Source organism: Oncorhynchus gorbuscha, linkage group LG25, assembly GCF_021184085.1.
Source record: "Oncorhynchus gorbuscha isolate QuinsamMale2020 ecotype Even-year linkage group LG25, OgorEven_v1.0, whole genome shotgun sequence".
NCBI classification, from domain to species: domain Eukaryota; kingdom Metazoa; phylum Chordata; class Actinopteri; order Salmoniformes; family Salmonidae; genus Oncorhynchus; species Oncorhynchus gorbuscha.
The window spans coordinates 20,785,030-20,808,016 of NC_060197.1; the positions used below are offsets into that span (position 1 = coordinate 20,785,030).

The 22,987-nt window shown below is 42.4% G+C and overlaps 1 protein-coding gene across 1 annotated transcript in view; it reads left to right on the top strand.

The window, feature by feature from the left end:
- Positions 1 to 340: 340 nt before the first annotated feature.
- shroom4 (shroom family member 4) overlaps positions 341 to 22,987 on the top strand; it is an 87,760-nt gene continuing 65,113 nt past the window's right edge. The window contains exon 1 of the mRNA XM_046327902.1: positions 341 to 717. Within this exon, the coding sequence (XP_046183858.1) occupies positions 595 to 717 (123 nt within the window). The 5' untranslated portion in view covers positions 341 to 594. The remainder of the gene's footprint in view (positions 718 to 22,987) is intronic.

Consider the following 22,987-nt stretch of genomic DNA (forward strand, 5'->3'; position numbering starts at 1 on the left):
TGACCAATAAAATTTGATTTGAACATCTGGAAAATGTGTATGCGACGAATGAAATTAGATTAAGATTTTATCTGTTTACCACTCATGCTAAATTGTGTAGTGTGTACTCTTTCCTCCCCCTGGGCGCTCTCATTGGACAATCCCAGTTAAAATTCTACCGTGACTATCTATGAATTTCAAACTAGTTTTGAAATTGGGGGACTGGGAAAACTTCTTCCAACTGCGTCAGAAGTTTTGGTTTTGGAAGAATACTAACGTAGCAGGCGTAAAAAGGCGCCCGAGCAGAGTCCTCACAACTGTTTTTTTCAGGGGAAACTGCTGTAGCCCTGAGAACCGGAAACATCCGTTTTCACCACCCCGCGGAGAGTGGAACACTAACGCTACTGCCTGAACTTTTTTTTTTAGCCCTCCCCCAATCTGTATATATCACTAATGTCTCTGTTCGATTTGTTGCTTTATTGCAATGGAATGGTAGGACCCATTGGCTAGTAGTGATGGAGACCGAGTTCTAATACAGCGCAGGTAGAAAAGTGACTCCTTTCCACTCCGCTCGGTCGGTTACCGCGAGTATAATAACGTTAAAAGATATCTAGAATGGAGACTGTTGAGCAGCTCGTGTCGTTTAACCATATCCCAGTCCAGTTAAACGGAGGCACGCCTTGGGGGTTCACGCTGAAAGGAGGTCTCGAGCACGGAGAACCGCTCATCATCACTAAAGTGAGTCGTGATTTGTTTTCAGAACTCTCGCACGCGCTTTGTTGTCGTGGGATACGTTTAAGTTGAGTTTTTACTGTTAGACTGCCCGCCCACAAGGCCAATGCAATGTCCATTTGTTAGGCTACATAATTTGTGGTTTATGACTGTGTGAGAGTAACATGTCCAGTCAGTAGAACTGCATGGTTGGATATTTTGTTTCAACTTATTTGCCATAAATTCATCAATGCTCCATCAAAGTCCTTTGAAACTTTATTCTTTTATTATTCTTGTGACTATATAGAAATAAGAATACATAGTATAGTCACTACTGGGCATTTCCATCTAAAAGGACCCATAAGCACCAACATGTGAAGTGCATAGGAGCATTTCAAATTAGCTGTCAAAGCTGAGTTTTATTTATTTTTACTAAGGTATATAGCTTTTTAAAGCCATTCTCCAAACAAAAAAATAGAATAAGAATTGATTTCTGGTCAACATCTACCAGAAACAGTCTTACACAGGATTATAAATACATCAAAACACAATCATGTTGTTGAAGTAAAGACCCCTGCCAACTAATATGAACACTTTTATATTTAGTTTTAGAGAGATTATTTGCCTTCTCTATTAAATTGAACAGACATTGCCGTGTAATTCCAATACCAAAAACCCACATTTTTTAAAGATAATTTCTCTCCCTCATGGTGGGATAACGAAAGTTCACATTCACCGAAGTAGCAAGTAAAGGTATTACCTACCAATTTAGTTATAGTGTTTTTACTGATATCAAGTTTGTTTATGAATGTATTAAGTGATTTAAAACCCCTAATTCTGTAACTAAATCAGAATTATTGCAATTGAATTACAATGGGAAATCATAGTAGTCATAAACCACAGTTGGGTCACCTGCTTACTGTCCTCCCTTCCACTGGCGTACTGTTTGTTATGTTCAGCTCAACAAAAAAAGTTTTTTTCTCTCTTTCTGTGGTCTGGTGGTCAAAGCCAAGACATAGTCAGTACTCCCTGGCTGGACCAAATCTGAACCAATCCTAGATGTCTATGTTTCGCAAGTTTGTACAGTACAGTAGACAACAGTACAGTGAAGAGTACTGTAGAGTTCAGTACAGTAGAGCACACTGGAGTAGAGTACAGTCGAGACATATCTATTTTACTGTACAATCTGGAACTCTGCTGTACTGTGATGTCCAAAGTTGTGAAACACAGACATCTATAATTGTTTCAGATTTGGTCTGGACCGGGCCAACCAAGTGTGGTCTTGTTTGGGGGCAGAGCTCATTACAATAATAGCCAGTGTTTACAATTATACCCAAATATGAAAAAGGATATTGCATATGCTACCTTTGTGTACCTATTCAGGATGCATGACCATGAATATAATGATATTCATATCCATAATTATGCATTTCTGTATAGTACAGATCAGGGACCCATAAATCCTGTAGATGGTAGAATGTAGACTGATTAATCGTAATGGCCGATTTATTAGGGCCAATTTCAAGTTTTCATAACAATCAGAAATTGGTAATTTTGGGTGCTGATTTTGCTATTTTTTTATTTTTATTTTTTTATATACCTTTATTTAACTAGGCAAGTCAGTTAAGAACACATTCTTATTTTCAATGATGGCCTAGGAACGTTGGGTTAACTGCCTTGTTCAGAGGCAGAACGACAGATTTTCACCTTGTCAGCTCGGGGGATCAAATCTTGCAACCTTATAGTTAAATTGTCCAACGCTCTAACCACCTGCCTCTCATTGCACTCCACGAGGAGCCTGCCTGTTACGTGAATGCAGTAGAAGCCAAGGTAAGTTGCTAGCTAGGATTAAACTTATCTTATTAAAAAAACAATCAATCAATCATAATCACTAGTTATAACGACACATGGTTGATGATATTACTCGTTTATCTAGCATGTCCTGCCTTGCATATAATCGATGCAATGCTGGGGGATGATTTAACAAAAGCGCATTTGCGAAAAAAGCACAATCGTTGGACGACTAAACACCAATGCCTTTCTTAAAATCAATACACAGAAGTATATATTTTTAAACCTGCATATTTAGCTAAAATAAATCCAGGTTAGCAGGCAATATTAACCAGGTGAAATTGTGTAATTTCTCTTGCGTTCATTGCACGCAATGTCAGGGTATAAGCAACAGTTTGGTCAGCCTGGCTCATTGCGAACTAATTTGCCAGAAAGTTACTTAATTATGACATAACATTGAAGGTTGTGCAATGGAACAAGAATATTTACACTTAGGGATGCCACCCATTAGATAAAATACAGAACGGTTCCGTATTTCACTGAAATAATAAACTTTTTGTTTTTTAAATTATAGTTTCCGGATTCGACCATATTAATGACCAAAGGCTTGTATTTCTGTGTGTTATGTTATAATTAAGTCTATGATTTGATAGAGTAGCCTGACTGAGCAATGGTAGGCAGCAGCAGGCTCGTAAGCATTCATTGAAACAGCACTTTCGTGCATTTTGCCAGCAGCTCTTCGCAAGCAGAGCGCTGTTTATGATGTCAAGCCTATCAGCCTAATGGCTGGTGTAACCGATGTGAAATGGCTAGCTAGTTATCTGGGTGTGCGCTAATAGCGTTTCAAACGTCACTCGCTCTGAGACTTGGAGTAGTTATTCCCCTTGCTCTGCAAGGGCTGCAGCTTTTGTGGAGCGATGGGTAAACACTGCTTTGATGGTGGCTGTTGTCGATGTGTTCCTGGTTCGAGCCCAGGTAGTGGCGAGGAGAGGGACGGAAGCTATACTGTTACACTGGCAATACTATAGTGCCTATAAGAACATCCAATAGTCAAAGGTATATGAAATACAAATGGTGTAGAGAGAAATAGTCCTATAAATACTATATTAACTACAACCTAAAACCTCTTACCTTGAATATTGTCTCAAGTTAAAAGGAACCACCAACTTTCATATGTTTTGAGCAAGGAACTCAAATGTTAGCTTTTTTACATTGAACAAATTGCACTTTTACTTCTCCAACACTTTGTTTTTGCATTATTTAAACCAAATTGAATATGTTTCATTATTTATTTGAGTCTAAACAGATTTTTATTGATGTATTATATTAAGTTAAAATAAGTGTTCATTCAGTATTGTTGTAATTGTCATTATTCCGAATACATTTTTTTTTTTTAAAATCAGCCGATTAATCGGTATCGCCTTCTTTGGGCCTCCGATAAACGGTATCAGCGTTGAAAAAAATCATAATCGGTCGACCTCTAGTAGATTGTTACCCATAAATACCGTAAATACGTTACCAGGTGTAAATCCACTTTACTTGCTGTATGTAGCCAACCTTTCTTTCATATTCCCAAAGATTGGAAGCTGCCGCGGTCATCCCCCTCTTGAAAGGGGGTGACACTCTAGACCTAAACTGCTACAAACCTATATCTATCCTACCCTGCCTTTCTAAGGTCTTCGAAAACCAAGTTAACAAACAGATTACCGACCATTTAGAATCCCACCGTACCTTCTCCGCTATGCAATCTGGTTTCAGAGCTGGTCATGGGTGCACCTCAGCCACGCTCAAGGTCCTAAACGACATCATAACTGCAATCGATAAACATTACTGCGCAGCCAAATTCATCGACCTGGCCAAGGATTTCGAATCTGTCAATCACCACATTCTTATTGGCAGACTCGACAGCGTCGTTTTCTCAAATGATTGCCTCGCCTGGTTTACCAACTACTTCTCTGATAGAGTTCAGTGTGTCAAATCGGAGGGCCTGTAGTCCGGACCTCTGGCAGTCTCTATGGGGTTCCATACATGGGCTGCAATGATGTTGCTCTTGCTGCTGGTGATTCTCTGGTACACCTCTATGCAGACGACACCATTCTGTATACTTCTGGCCCCTCTTTGGACAATGTGTTAACTAACCTCCAGACGAGCTTCAATGCCATATAACTCTCCTTCCGTGGCCTCCAACTGCTCTTAAACGCAAGTAAAAACCAAATGCATGCTATTCAACCGATCACTGCCCGCACCTACTCGCCCGTCAAGCATCACTACTCTGGATGGCTCCGACTTAGAATACGTGGACAACTACAAATACCTGGGTGTTTGGTTAGACTGTAAACTCTCCTTCCAGACTCACATTGAGCATTTCTAATCTAGAATCTGCTTCCTATATCGCAACAAAGCATCCTTCACTCATGCTGCCAAACACCCTCGTAAAACTGACCTACCGATCCTCGACTTCGGTGATGTGATCTATAAAATAGCCTCCGACACTCTACTCAACAAACTGGATGCAGTCTATCACAGTGCCATCCGTTTTGTCACCAAAGCCCCATACACTACCCACCATTGCAACCTGTACGCTCTCGTTGGTTGGCCCTCGCTTCATACGCGTCACCAAACCCACTGGCTACAGGTTATCTACAAGTCTCTGCTAGGTAAAGCCCTGCCTTATCTCAGCTCACTGGTCACCATAGCGCTCCAGCAGGTATATCTCACTGGTCACCCCCAAAGCCAATTCCTCCTTTGGTCATCTTTCCTTCCAGTTCTCTGCTGCCAATGACTGGAACGAACTGCAAAAATCTCTGAAACTGGAAACACTTATCTCCCTCACTAGCTTTAAGCACCAGCTGTCAGAGCAGCTCACAGATTACTCTACCTGTACATAGCCCATCTATAATTTAGCCCAAACAACTACCTCTTCCCCTACTGTATTTATTTATTTTGCTCCTTTGCACCCTATTATTTATATTTCTACTTTGCACATTCTTCCACTGCAAATCTACCATCCCAGTGTTTTACTTGCTATATTGTATTTACCTTGCCACCATGGCCTTTTTTTGTCTTTACCTCCCTTATCTCAACTCATTTGCTCACATTGTATATAGACTTATTTTTTTACCGTATTATTGATTGTATGTTTTGTTAATTCCATGTGTAACTCTGTGTTGTTGTATGTATCGAATTGCTATGCTTTATCTTGGCCAGGTCGCAGTTGCAAATGAGAACTTGTTCTCAACTAGCCTACCTGTAACGGCGTTCGTCTGTTGAATGAAGAGAGTCGGGCCGAAATGCAGCGTGTAGGTTACTCATGACTTTAATGAAAGAATATACGAGGTGCATGAAATAACTGAAACTAAATACAAAAACAACAGAACGGAACGTGAAACTAATTACAGCCTATCTGGTGACTACAACACAGAGACAGGTACAAACACCCACGAAATACAAAGCGAACTCAGGCTACCTAAATACGGTTCCCAATCAGAGACAACGATAAGCACCTGACTCTAATTGAGAATCGCCTCAGGCAGCCAAGCCTAACAACACCCCTAATCAGCCGTGATCCCAAATATTACAAACCCCAATACGAAACACAACATATAAACCCATGTCACACCCTGGCCTACCCAAACATATAACAAAAACACAAAATACAATGACCAAGGCGTGACATAACCTCCCCCTAAGGTGCGGACTCCCGGACGCACCTCAAGAGCATAGGGAGGGTCCGGGTGGGCGTCTGTCCATGGTGGCGGTTCAGGCTCGGGACGTGGACCCCACTCCATAAATGTCCTATTTCCTCCCCTTCGCGTCCTGGGATAATCCACCTTCTCCGCCGACCATGGCCTAATAGTCCTCACCCAGATCCCCACATAACAGAGGGGCAGCTCGGGACAGAGGGGCAGCTCGGGACAGAGGGGCAGCTCGGGACAGAGGGGCAGCTCGGGACAGAGGGGCAGCTCGGGACAGAGGGGCAGCCCGGGACTGAGAGGAAGCTCAGGCAGGTAGTAGGTTCCGGTAAATCCTGGCTGGCTGGCGGAACTGGAAGAGTCAGGTTGTCTGGCAGATCTGGAAGAGACTGGTTGTCTGGCAGATCTGGAAGAGACTGGTTGTCTGGTGGCGCTGGGCTGACTGGCGGCACTGGCGGCGCTGGGCAGACTGGCGGTGCTGGGCAGACTGGGAGCACTGGCGGCGCTGGGCAGACTGGGAGCACTGGCGGCGCTGGGCAGACTGGGAGCACTGGTGGCGCTGGGCAGACTGGGAGCACTGGCGGCGCTGGGCAGACTGGGAGCACTGGCGGCGCTGGGCAGACTGGGAGCACTGGCGGCGCTGGGCAGACTGGAGACTCCGGCAACGCAGGAGAGGAGAAAAGCGCTGGCTGCGCTGAACAGGCGAGGCGCACTGGAGGCCTGGTGCGTGGTGCTGGAACTGGTGGTACTGGAACGAGGACACGCACAGGAAGCCTGGTGCGGGGAGCTGCTACCGGAGGACTGGTGTGTGGAGGTGGCTCTGGATAGACCGGACCGTGCAGGCGCACTGGAGCTCTTGAGCACCGAGCCTGCCCAAGCGTACCTGGCTCGATGCCCACTCTAGCCCGGCCAATAGGAAGGGCTGGTATGTGCTGCACCTGGCTCTGCACCCGCACTGAAAACACCGTGCGCTCCATAGCATAACACGGTGCCTGCCCGGTCTCTCTAGCCCAACGGTGAGCACAGGGAGTTTGCGCAGGTCTCCTACCTGGCATATTATAAACATACTCCCTTCTAGCCCCCCCCCAATATTTTTTTGGGGCTGCTTTTCCAGCTTCCAACCACGTCGCCGTGCTGCCTCCTCATACCTGTGCCTCTCCGCTTTAGCCGCTTCTATTTCTTCCTTGGGACGGCGATATTCTCCAGGCTGAGCCCAGGGTCCTTTACCGTCTAACTCCTCCTCCCATGTCCAATTCTCCAAGTGGTGCAGCCTCTCCCACTGCAACTGCTCTTCACGATTAACAGGGAGAGTAGGCTCAGGTCTGACTCCTGACTCAGCCACTCTCTCTCTGCGCTCTCCCCCAATAAATATTTTGGGGTTACTTTCGGTTTTCGCTCTGCGTCGCAGTGTTTTAGACTCCATTCGTCTATAGCCCTCTTCGCACTGCTGAAGCGAATCCCAGGCGGGCACCTGCACTCTCTCTGGGTCGGCCGCCCACCTGTCGATTTCTTCCCACGTCGTATACTCCATGCCTTTACCGTCCATAACGTCCTCCCTTTTCTGCTCCAGCTGTCTACGTCGTTGCCAGTTTACACGCTGCTCGGTCCGTGAGAGGTGGGTGTTTCTGTAACGGCGTTCGTCTGTCGAAAGAAGAGAGTCGGACCAAAATGCAGCGTGTAGGTTACTCATGACTTTAATGAAAGAATATACGAGGTACATGAAATAACTGAAACTAAATACAAAAACAACAGAACGGAACGTGAAACTAATTACAGCCTATCTGGGGACTACAACACAGAGACAGGTACAAACACCCACGAAATACAAAGCGAACTCAGGCTACCTAAATACGGTTCCCAATCAGAGACAACGATAAGCACCTGACTCTAATTGAGAATCGCCTCAGGCAGCCAAGCCTAACAACACCCCTAATCAGCCGCGATCCCAAATATTACAAACCCCAATATGAAACACAACATATAAACCCATGTCACACCCTGGCCTACCCAAACATATAACAAAAACACAAAATACAATGACCAAGGCGTGACACTACCTGGTTAAATAAATAAAATGACGAAAAATGAATATCATTTTAAACCTTTTTTTCCCACATAAAGAATGTTTAAATTTTTTTATTAATTAGTATATTGGACTCTAACCATAACATTTTTTGTATTATTTGTTAGATTTTTTTCTGTGGAATAAAACTAAAATTTTTAAGAAAGGGTGATACTTGAAACATTTTTTTTCCACATATGAGAAGTTGAAATATGTATGAAGGCAAAAAGGCAATTTTTGAACAAAGGATAAGCCTGCCTTAATAATCTACTGAAGAATACTTTTAGGTTTAAGTATAATGTATGTATGAATGAAGCTTTTAGTGAGGGGTTTAATTAAAGCTTTAATATTTAATAATTTTAGCCCCTCAAACTCCTATTCATTATATAAATAGGCACGTTTTAATTTTGTCTGGCTTAGCATTCCAAATCAAATGAAATATTTTTTGCTCATATGATTTTAAAAAACGAGTCATCTGAAGTAGGCAGTGCAATTAGTAAGTAAGTGAACTGTGATAGGATCAAAGTGTAATCAGTCTGAACCCCCCCCAGAAATAGACAAGTATTTACCTCTCCATGGTTGCAGAATCTTATCAGTTTTTGCTGACTTTATATTGAAATTGTGGTAAGTTAATTTATATTTTTTGAGATGTGAATACCAAGTATGTCTACTTCACTATCTGCCCATTCTATTGGTAAAGTACAAGGTAGTGTAAACAATCCAATACTTAATATGGTACACTTGTCATAATTAGGTTTAATTCCAGAGAGGCTAGAAAAGTGATCAAGTTCTTCAGTGAGACTGTACAGGGATCCAGATTGCGGACTTAAGAAAAAACATCGGCATATATTGACACTTTTGTTTTTATCCTCTGGATTTCTAACCCCTTGACTTTCTTGTTGGATCTCATTTTAATAGCTAGCAATTAAATGGCCATAATACATAGATATGGAGACAACCTGACAGCCTTGTTTTACTCCGCTTAAAAGCTCAATACTTTCTGAGAAGTAACCATTACTATTTTACATCTGGGGTTGCTGTACATAACTTTAACCCATTGTATAAGAGATAAACCTCTCTGGGATATGTGGGACACTAGCGTCCCATCTGGCCAAAAGCCAGAGAAAATGCAGAGCGCCAAATTCAAATAAATTACTATAAACATCAAACTTTCACGAAATCACACATGTAAGATACCACATTAAATCTACATGTGTTGGGAATCCAGCCAACATGTCAGATTTCAAAAAGGCGAAAGTCAACGATGCTATTACCTGAGGATAGCACCTCCATAAACAAAAGAGAGAACATATTTCAACCCTGCAGGCACGACACAAAACGCAGAAATAAAAATATAAATCATGCCTTACCTTTGACGAGCTTCTTTTGTTGGCACTCCAATATGTCCCATAAACATCACAAATGGTCATTTTGTTCGATTAATTCTGTCTATGTATCCAAAATGTCCATTAATTTGGTGCGTTTGATAAAAAAAAACACTGGTTCCAACTTGTGCAACATGACTACAAAATATCTCAAAAGTTACCTGTAAACATAGCCAAAACATTTCAAACTACTTTTGTAACACAACTTTAGGTATTTTTTAAAGGAAATAATCAATTAAATTGAAGACTGGATGATCTGTGTTCAATATAGGGAGAAAACAAACTGATGCTACCTTTCTGGTCACGCGCCTCTAACAAACAGTACACTTGAAGTTACCCTCGTTTTGAACAGGGCTACTTCTTCATTACACAAAGGAAAAACCTCAACCAATTTCTAAACACTGGTGACATCCAGTGGAAGCGGTAGGAACTACAATACGGTCCCTTAGAAATCTGGATTCCCAATGAAAAATAATTGAAAAAAGAAAATCTGAATATTTTTTCCTCTGGTTTTCGCCTGCTACATAAGTTCTGTTATACTCCCAGACATGATTCAAACAGTTTTAGAAACTTCAGTATTTTCTATCCAAATCTACTATTAATATGCATTTATTATCTTCTGGGGATGAGTAGCAGGCAGTTGAATTTGGTCATGCATTTCATCCGGACTTGAACATACTGCCCCCTGTCACCAAGAAGTTAAGTAAGTAATCCAGGCATTTATATATAAATTCTAGTCGTACCTTATCATAGCCTTTTCAAAATCCGCTATGAGGACCAGGCCTGGTATCTTCAATGTTTCATAGTGTTCAATTGTTATAAGTAATTGTCATATTATCTCCAATATGTCGTCCATGTAAAAACCTGTTTGATCAGGATGATCATCCGGTAAACCTTTATTTCTTTCTTTATTTATTTATTCTATGTGCTATGCATTTCGCCAGGATTTTCGCATCACAACATTGAAGAGTAAGAGGCCTCCTAGTTTTTTAAATGGACTTACCACCTGGGTCCTGTTTTAGTAGTAATGAAATCAGACCTACTTGTTGAGTACCTGGAAGTCTACCATTTGTATAAGAGTAATTAAAACATGCTAATAATGGATCTTTGAGTACATCAAAAAAGGTCTGATATACCTCTACTGGTATACCAACATGCTCTGGTGTTTTTCCAGACTGAAAATATTTTATTGCCTCAAAGTTCCTCTTCTGTAAGTTGACCTTCACACAGGTCTTTTTGTAAATGTGTAAATTTGACATTATTGTTATTAGGAAATAAATCCTTACAGTTATCCTTACATCATTCAGTAGAACTGGTGGAGACTGAAAAGAAAACATATGTTTTTCTTTGCCCATGACAAAAATATATTTCTGCCTCCCAGTCATTTTTGTATATGTGTAGAATTTGTTCCTTGTAAACAGTATATATTATGTTCTTTATCTTTTAGCCATGTACAAATGTATAATTTTTTTATGATCTGCTAAGCCATTACACTTATAACTTGCTATACTCATTTCCCCACTTACCATAATGGTACCCACGTTTCAATTATACTTACCACAACCAATGTTTGTAAACTTACCATTTTAAAAAGCACCATGATGATTAAGTGTCCATGTAGCGGTACCATAGTAATTTGCACTGTTAAGCATACTGTAGCTGCAACTTTGTGAAACTCCCAATTGCCCTAATATTCCACCCACTAAAACCCCCCTTATCTAGGTCTGTTGTCACTAAGGCCTACAGATCGTCTCCTTGACTCACGATGCACCTTTGCGTCCTAAGGCAAACCCTTGGCCGCCAATTGCTGTTGCCCAGAGGGAGATATGGGAAGTCCATAAATATCTTAAGATGCTTAAGAGAACTAACCAAAACATGGAAAACAGTCAGAAAAAAGTAAATAGTAACAATAATAGATCATATTAATAGAAATGATAACAGCACAATCTTATAAATGAATGGTCATATTTGAAAGTCCTAGCAAGGCTATAAGCATGTCAGCCCAGCCTGCATAGTTCATTGGATTCAATGGTTTGACTTTTTTATTAGAAATATATCGCAAGACCAGACCTTTTTTAATGTCCATTACATGCAAGTCATATTTCATGTAGTCCTCATTATATCCTGTTGTATTCCGACAAAAAAAGGAAGAAGGAAAAAGGAACATAGATTCTAATGACTGCAAGTAAAAATTATTCTTAGGCATCACTTTCTTAGGCATCACATCCTGTTGTATCGTGCCATGGCTGTGCCAGAGCCGACTGCAAGCCAACCCCGGCCACTCCCTTATGGGAACGCATACCCAAGATCAACTCACAATCGCCAAGGCACGACAGCCAAGATCCAGGGTTGTTGCTCTATCACTTCAGCTGTTTTACACCTCGGCCTATATCATTAGGATCAAGAATATAAAAGGTAGCATAAATAGCTTAGAAATATATAATATACCTTTCTCTCGCTTAGAGAAGTGCTTCTGTAAGCCAATTATTGTATTAGTTCTACTGTTAACTTTAATCCTTTTATCCCAGTGTTAACCAGCATGCCACACACTAGAGACAACAACCCTGTTGACAATACCTATTCCATTAATTTGCCGGTGTGTATCGGAAGAATAATCATCCTTAACATTTTTTATGTTTATTTTTTAAATGTAAAACGGTAATAAAACCAATTATTTTAGGATCATGTAGGCATATTCAGCTCCCTTTCATCCTCGCCGTCCCCTAAATCAAAACCTGATATTTCGCCCAATATAGTCCAAAATTCCATATTTCCTAAATAGAGAAATGATAAGTTCATCATACTCATTCTGCATTACCATAAGTCCAACCTTTGTTTTAAGTTCACGGTTCCATACTACATTTATAAAACAAATTAATTCATATTTTGACTGTGTAATACGGTGCAAATATGTATCGGGGGCTACTTCAGCAGGAGGTAGCTACATGCCGTGTTGCATTATTCAAGTGTGTTAACTTCTGTGCTTCATGGGGCGCTAACACGATGCAGCCCAGACTCAAAAGTGCAGGCTACAAATTAGTAATTGGAGCAGGCATGGTTCGCACAATAATAAGGGGTACGCTGCGCTGTTAGACGGGCTTGATCAGTGAGACACATTTGACAGAAGTACCGAAAGTAACACATTCTAGAACTGAATAGTTTTAAATTTTTCTAGTATTGAAAAGTACAGAGGTTTCAGTATACCGTGCAACACTAGTGTGTGTTGTGCATGTCTTCCAGATTCACCCCTCTCTGAGCAAGAGAGGGGGGGTATAGAGGAGAATGAAAGGGATATCCCCAATTCTCTTAGAAAGGGTAGAGCCTCATGTTTTAGTATGAGCTGCATGGTATTTGACTGACCATGTGTCCTTCCTTACTGGTAACACTGTATGATCCTTCATCTCTTACCCTCCTGTGGTATCCTGAGAAAGAGGATTGTCTCTCTTGTGTGTGTGTGTGTGTGTGTGTGTGTGTGTGTGTGTGTGTGTGTGTGTGTGTGTGTGTGTGTGTGTGTGTGTGTGTGTGTGTGTGTACTAGCTAGCTAACTGGCTACACAAAACCCATATGGAGTGGCATCAGACATAGGAGTCACCATTGTGTGTTTATTATTATTAGGAATACAGAAAGTACATAATGTCTGTGGCTATGATTGTGGTGTACTGTTGTCATTTGTTAATGTCTGCTCCTGCTGCTTCTAAGAACTTTCTACTTCCGGCGCCGACTGAGATGGCTGCCTCGCTTCGCGTTCCTAGGAAACTATGCAGTTTTTTGTTTTTTTTAACGTGTTATTTCTTACATTAGTACCCCAGGTCATCTTAGGTTTCATTACATACAGTCGAGAAGAACTACTGAATATAAGATCAGCGTCAACTCACCATCAGTACGACCAAGAATATGTTTTCCGCGACGCGGATCCTGTGTTCTGCCTTACAAACAGGACAACGGAATGGATTGCATGCAGCGACCCAAGGAAACGAAACAAGGCGGTGTTCTGGTCAGACTCCGAAAAAGGGCACATCGCGCACCACTTCCCAGCATTCTTCTTGCCAATGTCCAGTCTCTCGTCAACAAGGTTGACGAAATCCGAGCAAGGGTGGCATTCCAGAGGGACATCAGAGACTGCAATGTTCTCTGCTTCACGGAAACATGGCTTACTGGGAAGACGCTATCCAGGGCGGTGCAGCCAACGGGTTTCTCCACGCATCGCGCCGACAGAAACATACATCTCTCTGGTAAGAAGAGTGGCGGGGGCGTATGCCTCATGACTAACGGGACATGGTGTGATGAAGGAAACATACAGGAACTCAAATCCTTCTGTTCACCTGATTTAGAATTCCTCACAATCAAATGTAGACCGCATTATCTTCCAAGAGAATTCTCTTCGATTATAATCACAGCCGTATATATCCCCCCGCAAACAGACACATCGATGGCTCTGAACAAACTTTATTTAACTCTTTGCAAACTGGAAACCATTTATCCGGAGGCTGCATTCATTGTAGCTGGGGATTTTAACAAAGCTAATCTGAAAACAAGACTCCCTAAATTTTATCAGCATATCGATTGCGCAACCAGGGGTGGTAAAACATGTCCCATCGCTGACAAATAAAATTTGATTTGATTTGAACTTGTAGTCATGACTGGAGATAGAGATGGGAACATTTCATCTCTATCTTTCCATCTCTGAACCCCCTAAGCTGTTTCTACTAGGTCTGTAAGCTTGCCACATTAAAGCACTGTATAATAGAGAGGTTGGAAGGCCAGGTCTGGGGATACTGTTGTATTTATCCTACTCTGGCTCCAGATGTAAGGATGTTTTATCTATTTAATCTATTTTATCTATATAGTCTTATTTAGCATCTTATGACTTTGCTTATTTGTGAAAAATCTAGGCTGATGCAGTGTTTCAAGTCTTTATTATTGGCCTAATAGACTAGAGAACCACATGGAACGCTTTTGTTTGACGTTACCGTCGTAGATAACCCAGGGTTAATGGTTGTAAAATTTGTATCGGTTGTAACATTGCGCTGCTTTATGCATTAACTCACTGAGAATCTCTTTACTAGTCGTCCCAAATCAATATTTTATAAGTTGCTATAAGAGGACAAGTGTCAAAGGGATACCTTTTTAATTTTGGCATTGATGCCCTTTATCTTCTTCCCCAGAGTCAGATTAGCTTGCGGATACCATTTTTATGTGCCTGTGTCCAGTATGAAGGAAGTTAGAGGTAGTTTCGCAGCTGAAAAATACACTGGTACAAAGAAACTGACAATAACTTCTTTGTGCTGTATATCATGCATTCTTTAATTCGCTCTGTCCGTTCCTTCACCCCTTTCCTGACTCGTTCTCGTGCTCTGGTGTTACTGGTACCACAGGACGCAATACACACACACACACACACACGGTGTTACTGGTACCTCCGGGTGAAATAGTCATACTTTTCCTTCCCTCCTCCTCTACTTTAAATGGAACAGTGGATCTAGTGAATAGGAACCAATGTTTTCAGGAACAGTTGGGAATTGGGGAATTTACAGTGTAGTACACACACACACACACACACACACACACACACACACACACACACACACACACACACACACACACACACACACACACACACACACACACACACACACACACACACACACACACACACACACACACACACACACACACACACACACACACACACACACACACACACACACACACTCCTACATAACACATCCTGAAGTTTTGGCCAGTGTTTGAACGTGTCCATTAGAGAAACCACACCAAAGGACCTTATCTTCCCAAGGAGAGAGGGAGGGAGGGGAAATAGGGGGAGGGGAAGGTTTTGGTGAAGTGGGCAAGGTCGTTTCAGCCTACAGGGAAGTGGAGGGAGCCCTGGCGGAATGGTGCCAGGAAAATAACCTCTCCCTCAACGTCAACAAAATGAAGGAGCAGGATCGTAGACTACAGGAGACAGCATAGAGAGCACGCCCCCATCCACATCGACGGGCCGCAGTGGTACGGGTCAGTGGTGCGTGCACCTCACTGAGGACCTGATATGGTCCCTTCACGCCAAATAAATTTGGCCCCGAGACCCTCACAAACTTCTACAGATCAAATCAAACTTTATTTGTCACATGCATCGAATACAACAAGTGTAGACTTTACCGTGAAATGCTTACTTACGAGCCCTCAACCAACATTGCAGTCCAAGAATATTTTTTTTACCAAGTAGGCTAAAATAAAAAGTAACACAATAAGTATAACAATAACAAGGCTATATACAGGGGGCACCGGTACTGAGTCAGTGTGCACGGGTACAGGCCATTTGAGGTAATCTACAAATGTAGGTGGGGGCGAAGTGACTAGGCATAGGTAATAAACAAACGGCGAGTATCAGCAGTGTACAAGGGGAGGGGGGGGGGGTGTCAATGTAAATTGTCCGGTGTCGGTTTTCATGACTTGTTCAGCAGTCGAATGACTTGGGGGTAGAAGCTGTTGAGGAGCATTTTGGTCCTAGACTTTGTGCTCTGTTACCCTTTGCCGTGCGGTAGTAGAGAAAAAAACGGTCTTTAACCTGGGTGACTGGAGTCTCTGACAATTGTATGGGCTTTCCTCTGACACTGCCTATTATATAGGTCCTGGGTGGCAGGAAGTTCGCACTACCCTCTGTAACACCGTATGGTCATATGCCGAGCAGTAGCCATACCAGGTGGTGATGCAACTGGTCAGGATGCTCTCGATGGTGCAGCTGTAGAACCTTTTGAGGATCTGGGGGCCCATGCCAAATCTTTTCAGTCTCCCGAGGGGGGAAAAGTTTTTGTCGTGCCCTCTTCACGACTATCTTGGTATGTTTGGACCATAGTAGGTCGTTGGTGATGTGGACACCAAGGAACTTGAAACTCTCGAACTGCTCCATTACAGCCCCGTCGATGTTAATGGGGCCTGTTCAGCCCGCCTTTTCCTGTAGGCCACGATCAGCTCCTTTGTATTGCTCACATTGAGGGAGAGGTTGTTGTCCATTGTCGCTGATCAGGCCTACCACTGTTGTGTCATCTGCAAACTTAAATGATGGTGTTTGAGTCGTGTTTGGCCACGCAGTCATGGGTGAACAGGGAATACAGGAGGGGACTAAGTACACACCACTAAGGGGCCCCAGTGTTAAGGATCAGCATGGCAGACGTTTTGTTGCCTACTCTTGCCATCTGGGTGCAGCCCATCAGGAAGTCCAGGATCCAGTTGCAGAGGGAGATGTTTAGTTCCAAGTTCCTTAGCTTATTGATGAGCTTTGAGGGCACTATGGTGTTGAATGCTAAGCTGTAGTCAATAAATAGCATTCTCACATAGATGTTCCTTTTGTCCAGGTGATCAACAGCGGTGTGGAGTGCGATTGAGATTGGTCATCTGTGGATCTGTTGGGGCGGTAAGTGAGTTGGAGTTGGTCTAGGGTGTCCGGGAGGATGCTCTTGATGTGAGCCATGACCAGCATTTCAAAGGACTTCATGGCTACCAATGTGAGTACCACGTGGCGGTAATAATTTAGGCAGGTTACCTTCACTTCCTTTGGGCACAGGGACTATGGTGGTCTGCTTGAAACATGTAGGTATTACAGACTCGGTCAGGGAGAGGTTGAAGAAGACGCTTGACAGTTGGTCCGCGCATCCTTTGAGTACACGTCCTGGTAATCTATCTGGCCCAGCGGCTTTGTGAATGTTGACCTGTTTAAAGGCTTTGTTCACATCGTCTACCAAGAGCGTTATCACACAGTCATCCAAAACAGCTGGTGCTCTCACACATGCTTCAGTTTTGCTTGCCTCAAGCGAGTATAAAAGGCATTTAGCTCGTCTGGTAGGCTCACGTCACTGGGCAGCTCGCATCTGGGTTTCCCTTTGTAGTCCGTGATAGTTTTCAAGCGCTGCCTTATCCGACGAGCGCCAGAGCTGGTGTAGATTCAATATCAATCCTGTATTGACGTTTTGCTTGTTTGATGGTTTGTCTGAGGGCATAGCAGGATTTCTTATAAGCATCCGGATTAGTCTCCCGCTCCTTGAAAGCAGCAGCTCTAGCTTGATGTGGATGTTGCCTGAAATCCATGGCTTCTGGATATGTACGTACAGTCACTGTGGGGACAACGTAATCAACGCACTTAGTGATGAAGCCGATGACTGAGGTGGTGTATTCCTCAATGCCATTGGATGAATCCCGGAACATATTCCAGTCTGTGCTAGCAAAACAGAAGCGCTGCTTCGGTGTGAGCATTTTCTTCTTTACTTATGGCCTTATCGAGTTGGTTGAGAGCGGTCTTAGTGTCAGCTTCGCTTTGTGGTGGTAAATGGATGGCTACGAATAATACAGATGAGAACTCTCTTGGTAGATAGTGTGGTCGACAGCTTATCATAAGGTACTCTACCTCAGGCGAGCAATACCTTGAGACTTCTTTAATTTTAGTCATCACACACCAGCTGTTTTTGCCAACAAAACACACCCCCACCCTTCGTCTTACCAGAGGTAGAATCTCTGTTCTGCCGGTGCATGGAAAATCTGTTTCTTCATTCAGCCACGTCTCTGTAAAACATAAGATGTTAGTATTTAATGTCCCGTTGGTAAGATAATCTTAAAATGACCTATTATTTTTGAACAATTTCACGTTCGCAAGGAGAATGGAAGGCATTGGGAGTTTACTTGCTCGCCTCCGGCTTCTCAGAAGGATCCCCGATCTGCGTCCCTTTTTCTGGCGTATTTTCTTTATGCAAAACGTGTGGATCTGTTAAAGGAAAAAGTTTATTTTCTGATGTCCAGAAGTTATTTTTGGTCATAAGAGACTGCAGCAGCAACATTATGTACACAATAAGTAAAAAAATAAAAAAAATAAAAAGCACAATTGCTTGGGAAAATGTAAAACATCAGCCATGTTCTTCGACGCCCTTTAACATGCATCATCGAGAGCATTCTGTCGGGCTGTATCATCCCCTGGTACAGCAACTGCACCGCCTGCAACCGCATGGCTCTCCAGAGGGTGGTGCGGTCAGCACAACTGCCTGACCTCCAGTAATTCTACAGCACCCGGGAGGGCCAAGAAGATCATCAAGGATTCAGCCACCTGAGCCACGACCTGTTACAGGTCTCAAAGCTGAGAGAAAAGCTTTTTATCAGTCTCTCGATCTCCAGGTCATCAGACTGTTAAACCGTCCGTAGGGCAGTAGTCTCTATGTACATAGTCATTGAACACTGGTCACTTTTTATTTATTTATCTGTGCTCCAGTATTCTCTTAGGGAGTTCATCCCCATGAGAAGGACTGTTACCAGGAAGGTATACATTTCACTAATTGTGGTTGCCCCCCCCCCACTCCTGGCTCTCTTCTGTAGCTCCAATGCATAGCTATTGGTCTCTACTATGTCTCCCACCAGCTCCTCTGTCGGAAACATCTTGAAGCACTCTGCCTCAGATGGAAATGGCAAGGAGCGTCCAGACTGGGACTCATCAAAGCAAACAGCAGGGCCAGGAGGGGTGAAATGGCTGGCAGTTTTCCAGCTACCACAGAACATTTTGCATTTGTGAGTTGTCTCATTTTGAAAGACATTGCTAATCCTACAGTTTAGCTCACCAGCTACATACATAAACAACAACACTGAATGGCTCAGAGTGGAAGTGAGAGGTTACATGATTGACTGCCTGCATGCACCATTTGTATCAATAAATCACTATCAGAAAATATTTTGTGTGGTAATTATTGAAATATGTACTGTTTTATTCACGTTTTTCAAGCACCAGTGATAAATCATGCAGTCCTAATCATCGTCGGATTACTTTTGATTTCTAGAAAGTGTTTTACTCAATTATTTTGATCAATGGTGAGCTCACCCGTGCTGATGAATTATAAATAATAATTGCTATTAGCTAATTCATATTGTAGTTTATGTCAGCCGAGAGTTATACAATAGGACCTAGGACCGCTTGTTTTGTGTCAATCTTTCCTCAGTTAGCGCTAGGACAAATGTAGCCTACATTTTTCCAGTTTGAATGATTGTGTTATGCTGTCTCTACTTCTGTGAATGTCTGAACATTGCATCCAAAAATAAACTGCTCATATTCTAGACATTACTTTGTAAGGACTGTTTGTGTAAATAGTTTCTGAAAAAAGTGTGGTCAGCTCAAATGCAGATTGTTGCGTCATTCGAAACTGGCCTTTCTAAATAAGCGTTCTAATCACACGTGTGATCGTATGCTTCAGGGAACACTCTAGAACGATCACACCCGTGTGATGGTACGTGTGAAATGGTTAATACATTTAAAATGCAGGTTTTAATAAAACAAAATGTGGAAAAGATCAAGGGGTGTGAATACTTTCGGATGTCACTGTATAAATGCTGATATCATAGATTGTCAATTCTTACATCCATAGCTCTGTCCTTGAATTTGAGAGTGGTTATATTTCCCCAGCCCAATCGTTCAGCTATGTTGGGAAAAGGTGTTATTGTTTTAACTGCCGATTGCCATTTTAATGGACCGTCACATGTACTCACATAGGAACACTATTTGGGCTTTCTCTTCTGTTAATGATTCTTTCTTTGCAGTAGATCATTCTGGGCTAAAGAACTAGAAAGCACAAACTCACTTTGCAGAAAAGATTGCCCACCCCTTTGCTTGGTGCCATTACACAAGATTCAACTAAGCACTTTGATCAGGGGTCTCACTGCTGGGTTAGGAGAGAACCTTGTGGCTCTCAGTATACTGACGTAAGTCCTTGTTACCCGGCAGACAGGAAAAAGTCCAATATTGTCTTATGACCGTCATGGGAATTCCCTTTTGGCACAATGGTGGGCACACTGCCACCAGACACACACAGACAGATGGACCCGTTTATTAATAGAGCATTGATGGCTGACCTTAGGCCCTGTGGACTGACGGGGACAGTGTGTGTTCGGAGAAGGGGCATTCTTCTCTCCTCAGCCTGGCATGACCTCATCCTGCCTGGGCAAATATCACCATGGCACTGCCCTCTACACACATGCAGGAATGCACACACACATGCAGGCACTCACGCACTCACTCACTCCCACACATGCGCACATATACATACACACACAGTTAATGTCATCGCACGAGGTATTGCGCTTGAATCACTCCAGTTTCAATAAATGATGTTAAACTGTACCAACTTAAGCAATGATATTGACACCTGGGGCGTGTACTTAACCTATAAAAAGAAAGTTAAGAGCACACGTTTCAGAAACGTGAACAGTGTGATTCTTGATTATGCAGACCAATTTGGAATTCACAGTAATATTTCTTATAAGAACCAGAAGTGATGGAGTTAATCTTTCTTCTACTTTAAGCCAGGTGAGACTTGCATGCATCTTGTTGATATTAGCACTGTTTTAGTGGTGTGCGGGCCAGCTCTTTGTTCAGCAGCAAATGCATGCAATTGCTAATCACCCATCCGCCCGACTATGTATGAAAATCTGAGGCCAGCACCTGACCCTAACCCGCTAATATAGAAAACGCTTTGTAGGCTACAGTTAGAGACGGCAGGATTATTTTTTTTTTACAGGGTGTACAATATGTTTTTTTTGTTGTTGCCTGATTTAGATATGTTTCGGTTTATAATTTCCTATGTTTTGGTAGGCTATTTGTTAGTCAACTTGTCAATAATTATATACATGCAGCTTCTCTCTGGTCATTAGGCTAAACATTGCATTCAGAAAGTATTCGGACTCCTTGACTTTTTCCACATTTTGTTACGTTACAGCCTTATTCTAAAATTGATTACATTTTTATTTTTCCTCATCAATCTACACACAATACCCCACAATGACAAAGTGAAAACAGGTTTTTATAAATTTTAGCAAATGTATTAAAAATAAAAAGCATTTATTTACATAAATATTCCGACCCTTCGCTATGAGACTCGAAATTGAGCTCAGGTGCATCCTGTTTCCATTGATCATTCTTGATGTTTCTACAACTTAATTGGAGCCCACCTGTGGTAAAATCAATTGACTGGACATGATTTGGAAAGGCACACACCTGGCTATATGGCCGCCCGGCCAAACTGAGCAATTGGGGGAGAAGGGCCTTGGTGAGGGTGGTGACCAAGAACCCGATGGGTTCCTCTTTGGAGAAACTTCCAGAAGTACAACCATCTGCAGCACTCCACCAATCAGGCCTTTATGGTAGAGTGGCTAGATGGAAGCCACGGCTCAGTAAAAAGTACATAACAGCCCAATTGTAGTTTGCCAAAAGGCACTAAATGACTCTCAGACCATGAGAAACAAGATACTCTGGTCTGATGAAATCAAGTTTGAACTTTTGCCTGAATGCCAAGCGTCACGTCTGGAGGAAACCTGGCGCCATCCCTATGATGCTGTCATGGTGGTGGCAGCATCATGTTGTGGGGATGTTTTTCAGTGGCAGCGACTGGGCGACGAGCAAGGATCAAGGAAAATATGTACAGAGAGATCCTTGATGAAAACCTGCTCCAGAGCACTCAGGACCTCAGACTGGGGTGAAGGTTCACCTTCCAAAAGGACAATGACCCTAAGCACACAGCCAAGACAATGCAGGAGTGGCTTCGGGACACGTCTCAATGTCCTTGAGTGATCCAGCCAGAGCCTGGACTTGAACCCGATCAAACTTTTTTGGAGAGACCTGAAAATAGCTGTGCAGCGACGCTCCCCATCCAATTTGACAGAGCTTGAGAGGATCTGCAGCGAAGAATGGGATAAACTCTCCAAATAAACGTGTGCCAGGCTTCTAGTGACATACCCAAGAAGACTTGAGGCAGTAATCACTGCCAAATGTGCTTCAACAATGTACTGAGTAACGAGTCTGAATACGTATGTAAATGTGATATATATATTTTTTTAAATTATAAATTAAAGCAAAACATTTGTTTTGACATTATGGGTTATTGTGTGTAGATTGATGAGGAACATTTCTTTTTAATACATTTTAGTATAAGGCTGTAACGTAACAAACTGTGGAAAAAGTCAAGTGGTCTGAATACTTTCCAAATCCATATATGTTGCCTTTGAAGACCAAATAAACCCTTGCTCACCGGAGTGTTGTAGTTGACATTGGTAAAGTTTTCTGTCATCTCTGCTTCTTTCGCCGAGCAAAGAAGTTTAAGGACTGGGGAGGAAATGTAATAACAAGAAAAAAACTGAAATTATTTTCAGTTTGACCAGTTGTGAGGAAATAGAAAGCTGTGACAATGACCCAACATGTGTTTCATCTTATTTATTTTTATATCTAGTGTGTTATTGTTCTACTCTGTTATTTTTAGTATTACATTTTTAATGATTCATTGTTGGGCTTAGAGCTTGCAAGAAAGGCATTTCAATGTTCTTGTGCATGTTCTTGTGCACATTAAAAC